At 44.3% G+C, this 22,660-nt stretch overlaps 1 protein-coding gene across 1 annotated transcript; it reads right to left on the minus strand.

Moving 5' to 3' along the window:
• Positions 1 to 65: 65 nt before the first annotated feature.
• Positions 66 to 9,611, minus strand: DERL3 (derlin 3). Its single transcript, XM_030218483.1, has 7 exons — positions 9,424 to 9,611; positions 7,394 to 7,459; positions 6,837 to 6,910; positions 5,991 to 6,084; positions 2,297 to 2,492; positions 1,696 to 1,786; positions 66 to 1,229 (listed from the first exon to the last, which is right to left on the minus strand). The coding sequence occupies exons 1-7, from the start codon at positions 9,514 to 9,516 to the stop codon at positions 1,142 to 1,144; spliced, it is 702 nt and encodes a 233-aa protein (XP_030074343.1). The 5' UTR covers positions 9,517 to 9,611; the 3' UTR covers positions 66 to 1,141.
• Positions 9,612 to 22,660: the final 13,049 nt, after the last annotated feature.

Below are 22,660 nucleotides of genomic sequence, written 5' to 3' on the forward strand. Positions count from 1 at the left end.
ATAGGTTTTGGTAGACTTGACATAACCATAACAAGAGCTGTATTAAGTTTCTTGGCAGATTAATTTGGGGGTTCCTGTAGTATTGTATTATCTGGATGTTCAGGTTTGTTTAGCAGAAAATCCTAGCTCGGTCCACATGTAAAATGAGCCATTCCTCTCATTGAGGTAAAGAATGTGCTTTAAAGTGCTCTGTAATTATTATAACCCTTGTAGCAAAGGGCTGATTGTTTGTTCTTGATTTTAGTTTGAGCCTCTCTACCTTTTTGTTTTGCCCCTCCAGTTCTTACGCCCTGATATTTCCCAGCAATTTGCAACATGTAGTTTATCACCATTTTATCTAGCTATTGTATTTCATTTCTGTAGACCATGTTGTTCTGGTATGCATTGCCCAGCAGAAGCATTTCAGTAGCTTGCTTTAAAATACCTACCAGGATATGAGAGACTATGGCTTGGAGTGGAAACAGTAAAAGTGTGAAGTGGAGCCTGATGATAAAAGGTGGGAAAAAATTCACTTTTGCTTCTCAGTTCAATGAAATGGCAGTAGTAGAAAAGGTGACCTTCACACTCTGCCAGAGCCCATCATACTGCCTCAAGGAGAACAGAGTCCATAAATCAGGCACCAACAGTGTTTCTGCTGTGCTGGAGTAATCCATGGTAAGACAGGCTGCTATTGCTCTGTTGTGGGAATGTTGCTCATAAATTCTTAAAATAGGCACATGAGCATCATTTGCACACAACAGAGGCTCAACCACTGGTTATGACTATAGAATGACCCAGGCCTGAACTTGTGTTGGCTCAGTAGGGGACACCCTTCAAATGTTAGAGGGCAGAAAGCATGTAATTGGCTTTCTTGGTGCCTGGTTGTAACATAAGGCATTTCCAGCCCAGTCCTTTAGATACACTCCAAACTTGCTGCTTTTCATGTCTAACCAGAACTCTTAGGAGAGAGACACAAACAGCAGGACCTGGGCGCTCCAGATCAAAATAAGATTCTTTAATTTCTTAATAAAAGGCATGGGTCAGTGGTGAATGCCAGTCTCTGTATATTGCAGGTAACGTAGATTGTGTCTTACAGCATCTGTATGTAAAGAGCACAAGGAACCCCAGCAGAGCTGAAAGGATTGCATATTAGCTGACACTGCTACTGCTGCTCCTCATTCCTTTCATTCCCATCCTCCGGCAAAGGGTTGTAGTTGGGATCCTCCTCTGGCACCTCAAATATAAGCCTCCTGCAGAACATCAAACAGCGTGTGACCCTTTACTGTATGTGCACTTGCACTGACATATTTAGGGTATGGCCACCTCCACAGATTTCTAGAAATCCACTAGTATCTTGGCAGCTTGCTCCAGCCTTTATCACAGCCTCCGTGAAAGCTGGAGGAGGTAGTGGGTTGGTTGTTTCTGGCCCTGTAGGGCTGTGAAACTTGGCTTTTTTGTCAGCAGGACGCACAACTTGCTTGTCTCTTGCGACAGCAGTATTTTGCAGCCCTGGGAACTTTGCTGGCCTAGGCACGGGCCTAGCAGACCTATGCAGAAGTCCAGAGCTGGACAGGGCATGTAGCAGAGGCCACTGTTTAATGTCTCTCTCTAAGCCTGTTTGGCTTTGCCTTGTGCCCAAGAGCTGACCAGAGAACTGCAATTGATTTTGTAAACTGGGGTGGGGAAGGTATGGAAAAGAAGCAGACATATACTTACAGCCACCCTGGAGTTAAAAGTAACTTCTTTCCCCCAGGCTGGTTGGGAAATACATCTTCCAGAAAGTAATACAGATGGCCCACAACAATCCCTATAGAGAGCAAATTAATGTGGTTTTAATTAACCAATCTTTGATTAGTTGCTGGGAGTGGAACTTCAAGAAGGAACTTTTCCTGGTTACATAAGTTATTGAAGATACCTTAAATGGAGCAGCAGCCCAACAAAAACCCTTTATATTTTCCGGTGCCAAAGACTTAATGTTTAAAGCCAGGCAGGCAGGCACATACTGCTGGCAGTGCATTTACCTCTCAAAGCCAAAAGGAATTTTCTTCTGTTGTTGCTTTGGGCAGATCTGCTGCTGTATAGCAAATAAGCAAGAAGTTGAATAATTCTTCTATTGGAGGTTTCATTTATATATAGCAACAAAGCTTACTGTGTGCACTGCCCTCTGTTTTTAATCTGTTATAAAGAGGGCACCACATTTATAAAATATCTGTTGTTGGGCCAAAGGCTGTCCTCACCATATAATAATCATTTACGTACCAGCACTTCTGGGCTCTGAAACATGCATTGTGACCAGTGCCTGGTACTGTCTTCTTACCCAGCAGGTCAATGAGGATGGAGTTGCCCAGGAGCAGAGAGAAGCCCATCAGGACCCAGGGCAGAAAAGGAGCCTGAAAGTTTAGTAGCCCAAAGAAGTTCATGCGAATGTAGGGGTTCCTGCGGCTCCAGATGTAAACCAGCATGATGGTGAAAGCCTGGCCCAAGAAGAAGAGGCTGGCAAAGAGACCAAACAGCTGAAAGCTACAGAGTCAAGGAGCCTGCCTTGGAGACATCACAATTCAATCATAAAAAGTAAATGCCCTCCATTTTCACAGCAGATATTAAGAAGTAAGTTCCACTTGCCCCCTTCTGCCTTAGGAAATTACCTGAAAATGAGGCCAGATATTTTTCCCCAGCCTCATTTCAACATTAGGTTCTTGTTCTAGCACTGCATACACTCTACCAAGATGGGGGTCTGATAGCGCGTGTGTACTACCAAGCCTTACCTGGTGCTGCCTGATATCCATAGCTGGGAACTAAGGTGGCAATTTTCTGCATCCTCTAACACCCAGTGTATATTAGCCAGCATTGTGCCCTGTTTTTTCTCCAGTTACATTAGGTAACTTGAGTCAGCCCTGTCTCCTGAACAGCCTGGCCAATCTGGCACGCTGGGGCAGTGTTTCCCAAGTCCAATCTTGGCATACCCCTTGCCAGCCAGGTGTTTGGGATATCCACAATGAATATGCATGAACTTGATTTGCATACACTGCCTCTATTATATGCAAATCTCTTTCATGCATATTCATTGTGGACACCCTGAAAACCTGACTGCAAGGGGTACTCCAGGACCAGACTTAGGAAACACTGCTCTAGGGCAGCCATTCCTAAACACACTAGTCCCATCAGATATTCAGGATATCCAAAATGAAGATGCTTGAGTTAAATTTGCATGCAATTACGAGGAAGTGACGTCACCATAGAAGATGGTGGCTTAAAGACTCCGCTCCTGCTCACCGGAGCACAAAAAGCGAGAGTTCTCCCACTGACCGAGCCCTCCTTGCATGATTTTGATCCTCAGGGATAGAATAAGTGGCAGCGATCCGAGTACACAAGCGGAACTCAGCCAATTTGGCTTTAAAGGCGGAATGGCAGCAAACCGCAAGGTGGGCTTGGAAAATCCACCCGCGCGCACCCGCAAGCTGACAGACAGTGCGTCCCAGCAAAGCCCATGCCTCTTTGGGGAGGATCAAGATCAACTAGCCGTGGATCCACTAGCGGAGTTAAAAGAATGGCTACAGGAGATTCGAGCAGATGTAAAGGCGGTCTGGGCGGAGCTGGAGACGCTGGGCTCCAATCTCCGTGGTGAAATTAGAGAACTAGGCACCGGATGGAAGAGATGGAGTCCCTCATAGAGGATCACACAGAAGAACTCAGATCGCTAGATCGGGCAGTCGCAGACGTCCGTTTGGGACAACAACAATTGGCAGACAAGATGGAGGATCTAGAGAACAGGAGCCAGCGACACAACCTGTGCTTTAGAGGCATACCTGAAACACCGGAATATGTTGATTGTGAAGCAGTGGTGCAGCAAGTGGTGAGTGCTATCTTGAAAGAAGCGAGTACCCCGCTAGAGGCCACCACAGTTGTGCTGGAGCGCTCCCACAGAACGCTGGGCCCAGCGAGGAACAACCTGCCAAAAGACATCATTGCCTGCTTCCAAGACTACAAGCTAAAAGAGAGGGTGTTTCAGGTGGCCAGGCGCCTGCAAAGCTTCAAGTGGGACACATACCAAGTGGAGATCTATCAAGACCTAGCGTCTGCCATGTTAAGGCGACGAGCGGAGCTGAAACCGATAACAAGAAGGCTGCAGGAGCTCGGCATCCGGTATCGGCCATAGTGGAGGAGTGGCCTAGTGGTTAGGGTGGTGGACTTTGATCCTGGGGAACTGAGGAACTGAGTTCGATTCCCGGCACAGGCAGCTCCTTGTGACTCTGGGCAAGTCACTTAACCCTCTATTGCCCGCCGCATTGAGCCTGCCATGAGTGGGAAAGCGCGGGGTACAAATGTAACTAAAATAAAATCGCTGGAAGCATCCTTTTGCTCTGGTATTCTACAAAGAGGGCCGCATGCACCAAGCGAGATCATTAGCTGAAGCCAGAGCAATACTACCAGAGATACAACAGGAAGCCCCCCCCCCCCCCCCAGAGACTCCGGGGAAAGCTAGCAGGGACAGAGCTCAGACATCCCACTCGAAATGGCAACGAGTGGGCAAAGGACACAAGAGGGTACAGCGACAGCAGTCAGCTGCCAGCTTACATGACTGTGGGTAAGGGGAACAAATGCTGTGATAACATGAGCTAGGCTCGGGCCGGGCATGAGTCAATAAATAACAGCTCGCTAGAAATTTGCATGCAATTGAGGCAGTGCATGCAAATTTATCTCATGCATATTCATTGTGAATATCCTGAAAACCCAATGGGACTAGATGTGCTCCAAGGACTGGGTTGGGAATGGCTGCTCCAGGGCGAACCCTCGGCCATGCACCTTCCCACAATGGGGACAGCTCAAGGCCCTTCCTCCCAAACCCAGTATCTCCCCTTCCCTATCCTGTAAGTCCAGCATCTCTACTTCCCCACCATCTCCATGGCATTGCAAACATAGGAAGTTCAGAGGGGGCAGGGCTTGGACATGAGTGGATGCTCAAAGCCTTGCACCCGTTTCAATGAGTCTTTTGACTCTTGTAGACCTGCTGCCACATCAGTGCTGCTCTAGGCAGTTAACCAAGTCTGCCTAGAGGTCTGGCTGGTGCTGTAAGGAGAATGTTTTTCTTTATTTTTTTTACAGTTCTGAAGTAATTGCTATTTATATATGTGGTTGGTATATTTTGTCATTTTTAAACATTGTGAACCACATTGGCACCATGGTATAAAGCAATATATAAAAATTGCTCTCCCCTTGAACGCTCAGGCCTTTCAGCTGCATGAAATATCTGTTCCTGGACTAGAAGAAAGCTACTTAACTTTACTATTTAGAAATTGCTGCTTTTACACAGTTACTGCAAAGTAAAGTGGCTTGCTTGCTTGCTTGCTTGCTTGTTTCTTTATAGTGACATTATCCCAAACTCCAGCTGTGTTCTCCCTGCCCATTACATGAACAGATGAATGTTACCAGGTGCCTTAAAAGAAGAGAATGGAGCTAAGCCTAGGTTGAAAGGCAGAACTCAGCAATGCTGGTTTTAACTACAAGATGTGCAGCAACTGACTGCCTAGGATTTTTTTTTTTTTTAGCCTTCCCCTAACTCGATGGTTTATCGTCTCCTTTAGTAAAGTGATGTGTTAGCTGTGTTAATCCACTTTTAAAGGTAATAAATAGAAATAAATCAAAACATAAGATACCTTTTTTATTGGACTAACAATACATCTTTTGATTACCTTTCGAAGGTAACCCTTTTTGTTCAGATCGGAAATAAATTTTTGCTTATTTCCCATCTGAACAAGAAGAGTTGCCTTCGAAATCTAATCAAAAGATGTATTAAGTTAGTCCATTAAAACAAGTATCATCTTATTTTCTTTTCTGTGCTTTGATTTATTTCTATTTTATTGTCTCCTTTACAAAACAGGCCCATAGTGCTCAGACACTAAGCTGCATTTACCTTGCAAGGATACTTATGCAAGCTAGGATGAAAGATGCTATATATATAAATAAATTAGTTATTAATAAAAAAAGCAGACTCTTGGGACCAGAAAGGATACTGTTATAAGAAGTCCCCCGAATAAAAACATAAAGACAAAATCTGCTGTCCTTCCCCGAAATGATCCTTCCTCCAACATGCGGCAGTATCGATACCTGAAGGTGGCCAGCAGTATAGGAAAGTAGGCTGGAGAAACAGCAATGTGGCAGGTGCCACAGCTGGACATAAAAACCACACATTGACTATACAAGGCTTGAAACCAGGGGCGTATCTGCTATGGGGCCACGGGGGCCTGGCCCCCGTAGATTTGCCCCTGGACCCCCTACCGACGACCCTCTCAACCCCCCTCCTCCCGCCGTCACTCCGCCGTCCCGCCTCACCGCCCTTGGCTGGCGGGGAACCCCAACCCCCGCCAGCCAAAGTCTCCTTCCTTCGTTTGGGTTTGGTTTCTGACGTCCACGCACGTACAACGTGCAGGACGTCAGACTCACAGAAACACTGTTTCTGTAAGTCTGACGTCCTGCACGTTGTACGTGCGTGCAGGACGTCAGAAACCAAACCCAAACGAAGGAAGGAAGGAGACTTCGGTTGGCGGGGGCTGGGGTCCCCCGCCAGCAAAGGGAGGTGAGGCGCAACGGCGGAGTGACAGCAGGAGGGGGGTTCAAAGTACTTGGAGCCAGGTGGTGGTGTCGTCGTCTTTGGCGAGGGGGGGGTTAAAGTAGAAGGTGGTGGTGGTGGTGTCGTCGTCTTCTTCAGCGGGGGGGGGGGGGGTCAGCGGCACCGGGGGGCTAAAATGTGCCCCCTCGGCTCTGGCCCCCCCCCTACCGTTGAAGTTCAGATACGCCCCTGCTTGAAACCATCCTAGGTGTGCCCCCTGCAACTGTAGCATGCAGCCCAAAAAGGATACAGAAAGATCATATTAAAAAAGAAGCTGAATCCTAGAGGCCCAAAAAAAAGGAAGTTGGTGACCAGTCTCCAGAGCTGTAAAACAAAACAGAAGGTACATAAGTACATAAGCACCGCCATACTGGGAAAAGACCAAAGGTCCATCAAGCCCAGCATCCTGTCTTCGACAGCAGCCAAGGTATGCAGAATGAGATGAGAAAACACAGCGAGAGACCCAATGGAATACAGGAAAACCATGAGAGAGGTCTTTGAAGCCATCATAGATCAGATTTACAGGTTTCACATCACCCTTCATCTGTGCTGCCATGTTTCTTCAATTGTTCATTCTAAGCAATTTTCCTGGTATTGTTCAAGAGAAAACAACTAGTAATGAGGGCTGCAAGCAGCTCTAGGTAAGGCACCTCATTCTTCCTGCCACAGTTAACAGAAGTAGCCCTTTTACACCTGATGAAATGCATCCCCTTTCCTTAAGACAGGCGTTTAAGATATCTTACACTAGTACATTTAGGAATGGGCAGCGCAACCAAACCCATATACTTCAGCGGCAAAGATTCTGACCTGAAACTTCCTGAAAATCAAATCTGGGTTGAAGTACAACTGGAAAGGGGTAATTAACTCCAACTGCTGTGAGGGAGAAAGAAAAGAGAGTTAGGCATAGACTGAGATGTACGAAGGGGAGTGCCCCCATTTTGTGTATAAAGAAAAGAGCTTAATACATGTGGGAACACATTTGGTAATCCATATGCAAGGATTAATATAGGTATTGTATTTTACATAAAAAGTCACAAAAGCACATCACAGTATGTCCAGACAGAACCCAGCATTGCCCAAATACTAGCAATTGATGTATGCTGTTATTTCAAGGATGTAAAACTTCTGCAGGCATAAAATTTGGTGCCTGGTACCAAACCAGGAGACAATGCCATCAGCAGAGTCCAGAACTGAACTGCCCCTGCTACTGGGCCATATTGAAGCAGCAAGACTGGAAAAGTGGTGGTTTGAAGAGGTGAAAATAGTATGTTTAAGGTGAGGGATGCCTGAGCTGGGGTTTAGTTTTGCTGCTGTAAGACAGGGCTTAGCCTCAGACTTCTACCTCTGTGGAACTTGGATACCATGTTTATTGGTTTATCTTCCCACCTGTGATGTCAAGTGGTTATATATAATTACCTGAAAACTATTGAAGCGGTGCACATTCAGGTATCCTAAAAAAAAGTTTGGCTGATTTCAAAATATTTTCCCACCACAACTTACTTTGAAATCTGTCTGGAGAGTGTGCTTTGCTTCTGCCAAGTTACATATACTGAACTTCCCCAGCTGTAACGGAATTAAATACAAACAGGCATACGCTACTACCTTTGCATACAAAAGCACACAGATATGGAATGCACTACTCATGGCCCTGAAAACCACGGACAACTTAACCAGCTTTCGCAAATCTTTGAAGACACACCTCTTCGACAAGGCCTACAAAAGACATCCTGAATGAAACAAACCACTCCTTATATCACCCATGTGCTGTAAAACACCTCTCACATGATCTTACCCAACACCTCCCATCCAAATCCTCTTCTACCTTCAGCTTATTATCGACTGTATCTAATTTCATGTAATGACTATATCATACTAACATCCTTTAAGCCACATTGAGCCTGCAAATAGGTGGGATAATGTGGGGTACAAATGCAATAAATAAATAAATATACTGCAAAAACTTCTACAGCTGTTATATAGCCCCGAGCTCATGATTTCCTGACACAGTATTCTTATCTTACAGTGAGTTTATTTATTTGGATTTAGCTCACATCTTTTCAGTAGTAGCTCACTGAGTTACATCCAAGCACACTAGGTATTTCCCTATTCCTGGAGGTTCCTATGATCTAAGTTTGTAGTAACTGATTCCCAACAGAGGCTTAAGTAACTTGCCCAAGATCACTAGGCGCACCAGTAGGATTTGAACTAGGCTCCCCTCGTCAGCCCACTGCTCTGATCACTGGGCTACTTCTCCAATCCGTTCTGTGCCCTCCCTACAATATATGCCATATTGTTTCATCATCGATATACAGTGATGGACTCAATGAGATACACAGGATATGAACATGAAACACATTGTTGTAGATACTAAAGATAGAGGGCTAAATCTGGGAGCGCTGGGTACACAAAACAATTAGTTAACACGGTAAACATGCATCTGGCATCATATTTTTAGGTCAGGATGATCCAGTTTTGACTTTCTTTGTATTTGGATTACAGTCCTGAACAATGCGGGGCTCCGAGACCATTTATGCGAGCGGGGGTAGCCCGATCTGCATCAATCCTTCAGGAAACTAGTTGATAGCTCGTTGTAGTGTTAGAAAACCATTGTTGTACCATACATTATGCCCCTGCATATCTCTCTGCAAGTGATTTCCCCTTGTACACGCATCTCTAGCCCAATGCACCTGTTCCTCTACACCCTCACATTAGCTGCACTGTACATACATTCTCCAGCAGCCCCCTCCTTCCCCGTGCAGCCATACCCCATGCAGCCCTGAAGCTCGCGATGTCCCTAAATCCTGTGCTCCTGTCTCTCATTCCCTACGTGTTTTTACCACAGCGGCAGTGGTGATTACGCAGGCTGTAGTATAAGTCCTGGTCACGGCCGGGATTTGCATGTACTCCTGGGCCAAGCCCCGATACGCCATAGTGATGGATCTAAGACACGCGCATCTGCAGTCCCTTTAACCAAACTGACACCTCAGCTCCAGACCGCCGCTTTTAGTCACCACTAGCCAATCACAGACAGAAAGAAGATCCGGGGCTGTAGCCAGACGTCACAACTCAACCAATCGGCTGGCACCGTTTGTCTCGTCGCCTCGGAAGAAGGAAGAGCGAGCGCTGTGCTGGGACCAAGGAGGTTTAATAAACAGGAGTGGAAGTGAGCCTATCTAGTCCACTGTAAGCAAGGAAGTCCATTAGGACAATCTAAGTTTCCCCTTCCCAGCGCAGCCGTCATCCCAATTCACTCAAAACAAAGCAAGCAAATCTATGAGCTGCTGCGTCCACATTGTCGTTTTGTTTTTTTTTTTAATTTACTGTTGGTCCATCTGTAACAAGTCTAAAGCTGTTTCAAATGGATATGCAGTGCCTTAAAAGGTGAAGGACAAAAGTTTTTGTTTTGTTTTTTTACTTATTGGACAGCTTTTTAATTTATTTGTAAGCTTCCCATATGTAGATATAAATATCATGAAATAACAATTGAATATCACTAAAACAGCTTTAAAAATTATTATAGCTGGTAGAAACAGCAATTTTAAACTGTATTTTCTGCTAATTTTTCTACACTAAAAACTAAATAAATAAATAAATACACTGTATACAATACAGATGGCCAAATTTCAGTGAGGATATCCTGTTTCCTTATGGGTTCATCTTAAATGTTGTTGTAGTCTGCCTTGGGAAGCCAGGTGTTATAAAGATGATGGAATATATTGAAATTAAATGTCTCCTTTTATTGGGGCACATGGAATCACATCTTCATCTGTTTTGTAGAAGTTTACCTTTTAGATACACAAATGGTTTATTCTGTTGTTTGAGCATGTTTCAAGGACAAGTGGTTTATATGTCAAAATAATAAAAATATTTTCTGTCAAACAGATCTCTCATTTGTTGAAACATAAGTAAATGGGCTATAGGCCCCTAATGCAGTTCATTGGTTTTCTTAAATTTTGTTCTTGTGATGGCTTATACTGTGCCAAAACTGGAAATACAGTGAGATAGAATAATAGAATTCAGTAACATCCAAAACTTTTTTTTAATGTTTTAATCATCTTTTTTAAAAGCAGAACATGTTGGTTGATAAGCTTCATACAGAACAAGAAAAAAAAAAACAGTAAAGCATCCAGCATGGCACAATAAAAACTTTTACAGAGAACATACTCCAAGAACCCTTCCCCTCCCGTACTCCCCTCCTTCCCTATAAGCCCACCTGACTGTTTCCACCCACCAAAATAACACAACAGATGTACATATCAGTAGGATTCAACGCATTTCATAACAAGCATTGCCTCCACTGTATGCAAATCTCTCTCATGAATATTCATTGTCAATATCCTGACAAACCTGAATGCCTTGGGTAACTCCTGGACCAGGTTATCCTAACTACCACAAGAGGCAGACACGATCGTATAATAAACATTATAAGTTTATTTGTATTTGGGTAATAACTGAGAAAATGCTATTAAAAATTATATTACAAAGCATGAAATTGACTTGGTTAACTTCTGCTGTATATCAACCAGTAGTAAATACTAGTAATAAACAATATTAAGTGCATTTTTATAACATATCACTGCATTCTTCAAAATAGAAGGAGCAAGTTCCCACAAACCATCTTTCTCTTTTGATCTAGGCACAGGGGGGGAAAAAAAGATTTTCAACCTAGTTCATGGTGCGCTGAAAAATGGCCTGCGGTAGTGTAGACGCATGTTTTGGGCGTGCGCAGAATTTTTTTTCAGCGCAGCTACAAAAATGCCTTTTTAAAATTTTTGCTGAAAATGTACGTGCGGTAAAATGAAAATTGCAGCACGTCCATTTTGGGTCTGAGACCTTATCGCAAGCCATTGACCTAGCGGTAAGGTCTCACACAGTAACCAGGTGATAATGGACTATGCGCATCAAATGCCACTTGACGCATGTAACTGCAGCGAGTCAGAAAATAACAAATATTTTTCGGATGCGTGTAGCGGATGCACGCCAAAATTGAAATTAGCACAAGGGCCACACGGTAACTGGATGGTAACTCCAATTTGGCGCTCATTGGGTGGCTTAGTAAAAGGGCCCCTTAATGATATAAATGTCATAGATAGATAGATAGATAGATAGATAGATAGATAGATAGATAGATAGATAGATAGAAACTCTGAATGTGGAGAACCTGATTCTCATAACATGATGTCTGTTTTAGTGGCCCTTTACCAGGAGAAAAAAAAATCTCTTCATAAATACAGGGTGTCCCTATAACTAGGCCCTCCAAATGACACACTGATTACAATTTATAACAAATTACTACTCTCCCTATGAGATGTTATTCTGATATTATACTTCCTCTCTGTACATCCATATGCTGGACAAGCTGGCATGTTACAAAATATAAGTGAGATTAAATAAAATGCTATAAACAATAAAGAATGACAACATGGATGCAGCAGCTCACAGGTTTGCATTGTTTTGAGTAACATAGTAACATAGTAAATGACGGCAGAAAAAGACCTGCATGGTCCATCCAGTCTGCCCAACAAGATAAACTCATATGTGCTACTTTTTGTGTATACCTTACCTTGATTTGTACCTGTCCTTTTCAGGGCACAGACCGTGTAAGTCTGCCCAGCACTATCCCCGCCTCCCGCCACCGGCTCTGCCACCCAATCTCGGCTAAGCTCCTTAGGATCCATTCCTTCTGAACAGGATTCCTTTATGTTTATCCCACGTGTGTTTGAATTCTGTTACCGTTTTCATTTCCACCACCTCCCGCAGGAGGGCATTCCAAGCATCCACTACTCTCTCCGTGAAAAAATACATCCTGACATTTTTCTTGAGTCTGCCCCCCTTCAATCTCATTTCATGTCCTCTCGTTCTACCACCTTCACACCTCTGGAAAAGGTTCGTTTGTGGATTAATACTTTTCAAATATTTGAACATCTGTATCATATCACTCCTGTTTCTCCTTTCTTCCAGAGTATACATGTTCAGGACATCAAGTCTCTCCTAATACGTCTTGTAACGCAAATCCCTTACCATTCTCGTAGCTTTTCTTTGCACCGCTTCAATTCTTTTTACATCCTTTGCAAGGTACGGCCTCCAAAACTGAACACAATACTCTAGGTGGGGCCTCACCAACGACTTATACAGGGGCATCAACACCTCCTTTCTTCTGGTGGTCACACCTCTCTCTATACAGCCTAACAACCTTCTAGCTACGGCCACCACCTTGTCACACTGTTTCGTCGCCTTCAGATCCTCAGATACTATCACCCCAAGATCCCTCTCCCCGTCCGTACCTATCAGATTCTCCCCGCCTAACAAATACGTCTCCCGAGGATTTCTATTCCCTAAGTGCATCACTTTGCATTTCTTCGCATTGAATTTTAATTGCCAAACCTTAGACCATTCTTTTAGCTTCCTCAGATCCTTTTTCATTTTTTCCACTCCCTCCCGGGTGTCCACTCTGTTACAGATCTTAGTATCATCCGCAAATAGGCAAACTTTACCTTCTAACCCTTCGGCAATGTCACTCACAAATATATTGAACAGAATCGGTCCCAGCACCGATCCTTGAGGCACACCACTACTCACCTTTCCCTCCTCCGAGTGAATTCCATTCACCACCACCCTCTGGCTTCTGTCCGTCAACCAGTTCCTAATCCAGTTCAGCACTTCGGGTCCTATCTTCAGCCCATCCAGTTTATTTAAGAGCCTCCTGTGGGGAACCGTGTCAAAAGCTTTGCTGAAATCTAAGTAGATTACATCCATAGCTCATCCCTGATTCTGTGCGGGGAGTGGAAATGGAAATTAACCTAATTGGTTTCTACGTGTTAACGTCACTTGGTCTCCTGCACAGCCATCATAGCCATACACTCAAACAAATCAAGCAAACCTATGAACTGCTGCATCCACTTTGTCATTCTTTATTGTTGGTCCATCTGTAACAAGTCTAAAGCTGTTTCATTTGGATAGGCAGTGCCTTAAAAGGTGGAGGAGAAAAGAAATAATGATTGGATATCACTAAAATAGCTTCAAAAATGATTGTAGCTGGTAGAAACAGCAATTATAAACTCTGTAATTTGTGTTCATTTTTCTTCACTGTTCTTCTATACAATATGGATGGTCAGATTTCAGTGAGGATATCCTGTTTCCTGATGGGTTAACTTAACTGTTGTTGTAATCTGCCTTGGGAAGCCTGGTGTTATAAAGATGATGGATTATACTGAAATTAAATGGAAATATAATTAAACTCTCCTTTCATTGGGGCACATGGAATCACATTTTCCTCTGTTTTGTAGAAGTTTACCTTTTAGATACACAAATGGATTATTCTGTTGTTTGAGCATGTTTCAGGGACAAGTGGTTTATAAGTCAAATTAATAAAATTAATATTTTATGTCAAACAGATCTCTCATTTGTTGAAACATAACTAAATGGACTATAAGCCCCTAATGCAGTCCATTGGTTTTCTTATATTTTGTTCTTGTGATGACTTATGCTGTGCCAAAACTGAAAACTCTTATCTATCTGGTCAATAATAAAAGGAGCTCATTGTGAACACTATGCACACTAAAAGGCTGTTTTGTGGCTGTACATGAGGAATTGTGATATTGAATAAACAAGTGTATGTTTGTGTCCCTAGTCATGCATCCTAAGTTTATATAATCCTTTCAAGAAATTCAGTTAATTGTTTAAATTATTAGTGGAACATAACCACAGATGCACTCACTGTATGGTCGCATTTTCAATATGATAATACTAAGGCCCAGCTAAGGAACAGGTTATTTTGAGTTAATCTTCATTGGACCAAACTCGCTTTCCTTCTGTCATCACTATCCATCAGGTAGGCAATATATTAAAAAAGTGGAGGATAAAGGATTTTTTTTTACATTTATATTACACATTATCTCAAGCAAAATCAAGTTCAATGTGGCTTACATTTGAAAGTACAGTGAGACAGAATAATACAATTCAGTTATATCATGGGAACAAATAGATGGATATGTCTGAAACATTTAACTGAGATTAGCATATGTACCCAACTGGGCATTTAAAAGTTTGTCCTTTAATGATACCACATGTTCAGAAATCATAGCCATAGGTATAGGCAGTTATTCAAAGATTATCACATGCACACACCAGAACAGGCATCCATCACATTGCAAAAGTAAACAACGACTTATACAGAGTGCATCCAAAATTTAATTTTTATTTTTTTATTTCCATCTTCCAAAATTCCAAATACGTGGTAGCAATAATGATACAATGATTAAATATTCACATAGCAGACAGCCTGAGCCAACAGATTTATTTTCCACTGAACATAATTAACTTTGTATGAACTCAGTGGCTATGATAATAGTGTGCTGAACTGGACAATGTTGGAACATTTAGACTGACTCTGGACTTCTGCATGAAGATAGCTCTGCCCTCATTATTCAATACCTGTCTTTTAAATAATAGTAATAAAAATATCAAGTGCATTTGTATAATATACCTCTGCAATCCACAAAACAAAAGGAGCAAGTTCCCAGTGCCATCTTTTTCTTTTGATCTAGGTACAGGAAGAAAAAAAAAGATTGACATTGCTCCCAGGTTTCAACCTAATTCATGTTTAATGTGGGGTATAAATGTCATAAATAAATAGATACAAACTCTTAATGTTGAGCATCTGATTATCATAACACGATGTCTACTTTAGTGGCCCTTTACTAGGAGAAAAAGAAATCTCTGCATGAATATAACCCGTACTAGGGTGTCCCTATAACTAGCCCTTCCAAATGACACACTGATTACCATTTATAACAAATAACTATTTTACCTATGAAAAGTTATTCCGTTATTATACTTCCTCTGTGTACATCCGTATACTGCAGAAGACGGCATGAAAATATAAGTGAGATTAAATACGAATGCGCTACCAACAATAAAAAGCGACAACGTCGATGCAGCAGCTCATAGGTTTGCTTGCTTTGTTTTGAGAGTACGGCGATGACGGCTGCGAAGAGAAGGGGAAACTGAGAATGACCTAATTGGGTTCAACGTGTTGACGTCACTTGGTCTCCTGTCTATTAAACCTCCTTGACTGGGACAATGAGAATAGATGTAGACATAACGGATTAGCGGGACAAATGGATGATTGGCATGTTGAGCAGCCAATGCCAGAGAAAACCGTTTTTTCTTGGTTGTTTTTTTCCCTCAGAAGAAGGCCACGTGTATTTTATTATTCAGCCAATCAGAGTGTGCAAAGTCTGTTACCAAAGCTGGAAAGCGTGAGGAGGCGAGATGATGTATGTAAACTAATCAAGGAGGGGGCGAATGGAGACGCAAGCTATAACTTGTTTCGTGGGGGTGGAAAGAGATATGGCGTATGAATAAGACAGTTACCTAAACGCAAGGGAGAGATGAGGTCTAGCTAAGTGGAGGTGTGTGTATGCACAAGTATAACTAGGGGGGGGGGGGGGAGGGGATAATTATGGACTTTTCTATAGCTAGGCACTAGGTTAGTAGTTCCCAAACCTGGAGGCACCCCAGTCAGGTCGTTTTCTGGATATCTACAATGAATATTCGTGAGACAGATTTGCATGCACTGCCTTCTTGGTATGCAAATCTATCTCATGCGTTTTCATTGTTGTGGGTGTCCTGAAAAACTGACTACCTAGGTGTGTCCTGAGGACTGGGTTGAGAGTCAAGTCTGTCTGGCCAATTAGTGCCAATTAGGTGGACTAGGCAGCTGTTTAAGGTGGCAGAATTTGAGTTCTGGCATGTGTTAGAGCCTTCCCCTGCCTACACTACTTTGTCACCCTTCCCCCCTCCAAGACATGAAGAGGACTGGAACAGCATTGGGCCTGTGCTTACAGAGCCCATACAGCACTGATGTTTCTTTAACCTTCTGCCAGCCTGGGAGGAAATAGGAGTGTGGCAAATGAATATGCCCCGCTCCATCCTTTGCCCCCCACCAAATGAAACAGGCAAACTATGCCCATGGGATAGGGTGTATATATAATATAACTAAAAGATATATCTTGTAGCTAACAGGGAAGATGATATACACAAGCAGTAGCGCTATAGAAATTATAAGTAGTAGTAGTAGCAGATTGATGGAGGGGGAGTTACAGCTTAACAGAGGGAGATATTTATAGCATAACTAATGGAGGATACAGTGTACCTAAGAGGGTGGGTGTTCAACATAATTAATAGCAAGGAGTGATATGCAGTGTAACTAATGGGGAGGAACTGTATGTATAATGTAGCTAACTGGGAAGAGGGAGGGGATGTCGATGTAATAAGCTGTGTATTAGAACTGTTTCCTAGTACACACACTGATAAGAATGTGTTACTCCCCATGCAGTAAAGTAATGCCATGCAAATTACCATAGTGTTAACAAACGAGTGCTGACAGGATAACAGCAACCAGCGCCCTGGTAACATGCCACCATTTTCTGCACTGAGCAGGTCTGTTTTTCTTTCCCCTTTGCTGTCAGAATCAGATACTAAATAGAGATCAGCTCGTACAGTGACAGGAAAAAAGAATGAAAAACAAGTTCAATCAAATGTATTACAAAACAAAAAAGGCAATCGGGTCTAGAGTAGCTCCTACTCAAGCACCTCAAACATGTCTGAATGCACCACTATGGGTCAGGCTGTCAGATAAGGAACCACTCCCTTGTTTGGCAAATTTCCTTTGAATGATTTACTGTATATCAAATAAACAAGAAACATAACACTAGGTGTCAGGTATTGCCAGGCACTGCATCACTTTTGCATCTCAACTAAAACGTGGTTTGGGAGGAAAGGAGGGGCGTTTGTGGCTCACTTGGCTCATCAGATTCTCTTAGTTCACAGGGATTGCTTCCAGTGTGAATGGTGTTCAGGAACCACCTGGTCTACCAGTGATTCCTTGGGGAGGGGAAGTTGGTGAGGGAGCCTTGTGGCCTGCTTGAAACACACATATTTTCAAAGCACTTAGCCTTCCAAAGTTCCATAGGTTTCTATGGAACCTTTGGAAGGCTAAGTGCCTTGAAAATATGGCATCCCAAGGGGGAAGGGCTGCATCACATTCTTTTTTTGTTCAGGGTCATCTGAGGTAAAGTACTGCACTTCACCTCAGATTACCTTTTGCTCCCATCCTAGAATCTTTACTCCAGCTCAAAGGGAAAGAGAAAAAGTTTCAAAATCTTCAATTCTGCAGTTTGCATTCATTTTGCTTTCCGACCTCTTTATCTTTTAGCACAGTGGTTTTATAGCAGATTTGTTGTTGTAATATATTTAATAACAATATTAAAGTCAACATTTTTCTTTCATATTATTATATGAGATATTAAAAATCTTAATTTCAATACAGCAGATTTTTTTTTGTGCTAAAATCTTTACCAGCATTTGGGGAAACCTCACCCCAAAGTATGCCTGATAGTGACAGCATGTTTGGGGATGTGCTTAAGAGTTTATTTCTGCCCTTTCATGCCTCACTTTCTCAGACCTGATTTTTTTGTATTTATTACAAGCTAGTCTCTCGCCATAAAACAACTCACACTTGCTCGCTAGTCAGTATTGTTTGTTTTTCCCTGAAATTTATAGACTTAGGATGTTCTTTTATTACATTGTCTTAAAGAGAAACCAGTTGATTGAGTTAATGCTGTTGTGTGTGATCCTTCTAATAAGCAAGATAATTAGAAAAACATGAAGTTTTTTAAACTAAAATTATCTCTTCCAGCATTCTTTCCTCCTCATTCCAGACAATGTTTTTTTCTTTCAGTGCTGTCATTACTGAGAGTCAGGCTGTTAATGTTTTTTTTTTATCCTGACTTTTTGTTTACATACAGAACAAGTTAAAAATAAAACCCAGAAAGTTCATGTCCCAGAGTTACAGCACGAGTTTGTTTTTGGATACAAACAGACTTTGAAGAGTTCCAGTGTGCAGATGTAAGGGATTGGTCTGGAAGGCATATTTTCAAAGCACTTAGACTTACAAAGTTCCATAATAACCTATGGAACTTTGTAAGTCTAAGTGCTTTGAAAATGAGCCCCAAATTCCAAATAGTGCACCTGAGGACAGTTTCCACACTGCAACTGGAGAAGCATAAGTACATAAGTAATGCCACACTGGGAAAAGACCAGGGTCCATCGAGCCCAGCATCCTGTCCACGACAGCGGCCAATCCAGGCCAAGGACACCTGGCGAGCTTCCCAATGTACAAACATTCTATACATGTTGTTCCTGGAATTGTGGATTTTTTCCAAGTCCATTTAGTAGTTTATTGACTTGTTCTTTTGGAAACCGTCTAACCCCTTTTTAAACTCTGCTAAGCTAACCGCCTTCACCACGTTCTCTGGCAACGAATTCCAGAGTTTAATTATGCATTTGGTGAAGAAACATTTTCTCAGATTTGTTTTAAATTTACTACACTGTAGTTTCATCGCATGCCCCCTAGTCCTAGTATTTTTGGAAAGCATGAACAGACTCTTCACATCCACCTGTTCCACTCCACTCAATATTTTATATACCTCTATCATGTCTCCCCTCAGCCGTCTCTTCTCAAAGCTGAAAAGCCTTAGCCTCCTTAGTCTTTCTTCATAGGGAAGTCGTCCCATCCCCGCTATCATTTTAGTCGCCCTTCGCTGCACCTTTTCCAATTCTACTATATCTTTCTTGAGATGCGGCTACCAGAATTGAACACAGTACTCAAGGTGCGGTCGCACCATGGAGCGATACAACGGCATTATAACATCCTCACACCTGTTTTCCATACCTTTCCTAATAATACCCAACATTCTATTCGCATTCCTAGCCGCAGCAGCACACTGAGCAGAACCTAGACCAGTGATGGCGAACCTTTCAGAGACCGAGTGCCCAAACAGCAACCCAAAATCTAATTACTCATCGCGAAGTGCCGGTATTATGGGCAGGGTCACCACATATGACTCCACCCCTATGATAGCCACACCCCCTTACACCAGCCATGGTGCATATAAACAGACATCATTGAAAATATTATACTAGTATAGGAGAAAAAAACATGATTTTCTTTCATTATAAATAATTTCTGTAAGTTATTACAGCTCCAGTATACCCAGTGCAAAATAAGACAGCAGATGTAAATTCTCAAATTGGACATATTCCAAACACTAAAATGAAAATAAAATGATTTTTTTCTACCTTTGTTGTCTGGTGATTTTGTTTTTCTATCCATATTGGTCCTAGTTGCTGATTCTGCTGCTCTCTATCTGTTCTCTTAACTCCGTTTCCAGGGCTTCCTTTCCATTTATTTCTTTACTTTCCTCCTTTCTTCTTCATTTCTTGCCCTCCATCCATGTCCAGCAACCCTCCTCTCCCCTCCAGCCACAAATGTCTAGCCACCCTCCTCTCCCCTCCAGCCACCCATGTCCAGCCACCCTCCTCTCCCCTCCAGCCGCCCATGTCCAGCCACCCTCCTCTCCCCTCCAGCCGCCCATGTCCAGCCACCCTCCTCTCTCCCCTGCCCTCCCCTCCAGCCACCCTCCTCTCCCCCCTGCCCTCCCAGCGGCAGGCCTCCCTCTCACCCAGCACCAGGCCACCCAGCACCAAGCCTCCCTCCCTTCCACCCAGCACCAGGCCACCCACCCAGCACCAAGCACCAGGCCTGCCACCCAGTACCAGGCCTCCCTCCCTCCCACCCAAGCACCAGGCCATGCACCCACCCAGCACTCCCACCCAAGCACCAGGCCACCCAAGCCTCCCTCCCACCCAGCACCAGGCACCAGGCCATCCACCCACCCAAACACCAGGTCACCCACCCAGCACCAGGCCTGCCACCCAGCACCAGGCCTCCCTCCCTCCCACCCAAGCACCAGGCCATGCACCCACCCAGCACTCCCACCCAAGCACCAGGCCACCCAAGCCTCCCTCTCTCCCTCCCACCCAGCACCAGGCACCAGGCCATCCACCCAAGCACCAGGACACCCACCCAAGCACCAGGCCTCCCACCCAAGCACCAAGCAGGCCTCCCTCCCACCCACCCAAGCACCAGGCAGCCCTCCCACGCACCCACCCAAGCACCAGGCAGGCCTCCCACCCAAGCACCAGGGCTTGCTCACTCCCTCCCTCCCACCCGGCGTGCACCAGGGCTCCTTCCCTCCCTCCCACCCGGCACCAGCCCGCCATCCCTCCCTCCTTCCAAACCCGAAGAAATTTAAAAGTCTTCCCTTGTCTGAATAGGCGGCATCAGCATCAGCAGTAGCAGCGAAAAGCGTGCTGCTGGTTCAGCGCATTTTCAGCCTTCCGTCTCTCAAGCTCTCTGGTCCTGCCCTAACAGGAAATGAGGGCGGGACCAGATAGCTTGAGAGACAGAAGGCTGAAGACACGCCGAATCAGCAGCACTCTTTTCGCTGCTACTGCTGATGCTGACGCCGCCTATTCAGACAAGGGAAGACTTTTAAATTTCTTCAGGTTCGGAGGGAGGGATGGAGGCCGGGTGGGCTGGTGCCGGGTGGGAGGGAGGGAGGAAGGAATGCTTGACGCCGGGTGGGTAGGAGGGCTGAAAGTCTCTGGTGAGGTGACCGGCGGCGCGTGTGCCAACAGAGAGGGCTCCGCGTGCCTCTGGCACGCGTGCCATAGGTTTGCCATCACCGACCTAGACCAATTTTTAGTCTGTCACCACTAAACAAACAGGAAGTCTACTTCCATTGCTGTTGTCATATACTCTCATTGCAGCTGGAAGTGTGAAGAATTTTAAGACTTGACACCATAGTGTTTCACTTTGGCCTGGTTCCTACTGTGCAGAAACAGGAGCAGCCATGATCAATCATGTGAGCATACTTGGTCCTGCAGCTGGAGTGGCCTCATGGTGGTTGCATCACACAGATGCAGAGGTGCCAAGTTACTCAGTTCCAGGCCAAAGACTTTTTGGCCAGTCCTAGTTTTGAACTAACATCCCAAAGCAGTGTGGGATTTGTCAAGCCTGATCCTCTCTATTGAAATCAGTGCTGTAATTCCCATAATGCCCCAGTATGGAGCAGGGGCGTAGCCAGCCTTCCGTGGGTGAGGGGTCCAGAGCCCGGGGGGAGGGGGCACATTTTAGCCCTCCCCCCCGGCGCTGCCCCCCCACCGCCGACATTGCCGCCCCCCCTCCCGTCGCGAACCCGCCGCCGCTGCAGCCTACCTTTACTTTTGCTGGCGGGGGATCCCACTCCCCGCCAGCCGACGTCTTCTTCTCAGTCGCTTCCTGCTCTTTAATTTGTTTGCGTGCAGGACGTCAGACTCAGAGAACAGAACTGAGAACAGAACTGTTCTCTGAGTCTGACGTCCTGCACGTACAATTACGTGCAGGACGTCAGCAAACAAATTGAAGTGCAGGAAGGACTGAGAAGACGTCGGCTGGCGGGGAGTGGGATTCCCCGCCAGCAAAAGTAAAGGTAGGCGGCGGGTTCGCCGGGAGGGGGGTCCTGGGGTGAATCTGCGGGGGCCACGGCCCCCTCAGGCCCCACGTAGCTACGCCACTGGTATGGAGTGGTCAGAAATCCACAACTATCCCAAAAATTCCAGTCTGGAACTAGGCATCTTGACACCTTTGTAGACCTGGAAACAGCAGCAGCAGACAGCTGACTTGTGCAGGCCAGTGGCCAGTCAGTTATGTCATCTTACCAGTCTTTGACCTTGTCTGTGTGCTGGATTCAACTTTATCTTATGTCCCAAACTGTACCCACGCTGCCACCTAGTGGTTGGAGCATGTGCAGCTCTTACATTAATATGCCCTTTGTAGTGGTACTTGTCTTTAAAAAAAAATGCTGGTGTTGGGGTAACCAACAGTTCCACCTTCCACTAGAGCTGCAATGGGGAAAAGAAAACTGTATGCCACATTTCAGAAGTAGCAGGCCAGTGACCTGGCAGAAAATCAGCTGCTCTGTTAATTTTAAAGGGAAGGGATTTGGGATTTAGCTCATGCCTTTCTTCAGTTGTAGCTCTGCATAGTAACATAGTAAATGATGGTAGATGGAGATCTGCAGGGTTGATCTAGTCTGGCCAACAATATTGGTTTGTAACATAACTTAATCCTACACTGTTATGTGAAGTTAACATATAAAACAATGTGCCATTATATCCATCCCTATA

The sequence above is a fragment of the Microcaecilia unicolor genome, chromosome 11 (assembly GCF_901765095.1).
Source record: "Microcaecilia unicolor chromosome 11, aMicUni1.1, whole genome shotgun sequence".
Classification (NCBI taxonomy): domain Eukaryota; kingdom Metazoa; phylum Chordata; class Amphibia; order Gymnophiona; family Siphonopidae; genus Microcaecilia; species Microcaecilia unicolor.

Excerpts from the sequence above, each read along its gene's own strand:
- DERL3 (XM_030218483.1), bottom strand. The coding sequence starts at position 9,516 with ATGGCGTATCGGGGCTTGGCCCAGGAGTACATGCAAATCCCGGCCGTG. Across the intron at positions 7,460-9,423 it reads TAATCACCACTGCCGCTGTG|CAGTTGGAGTTAATTACCCC; the intron begins GTAAAAACACGT and ends TCTCCCTCACAG. Across the intron at positions 6,911-7,393 it reads TGATTTTCAGGAAGTTTCAG|CTCTGGAGACTGGTCACCAA; the intron begins GTCAGAATCTTT and ends TTTGTTTTACAG.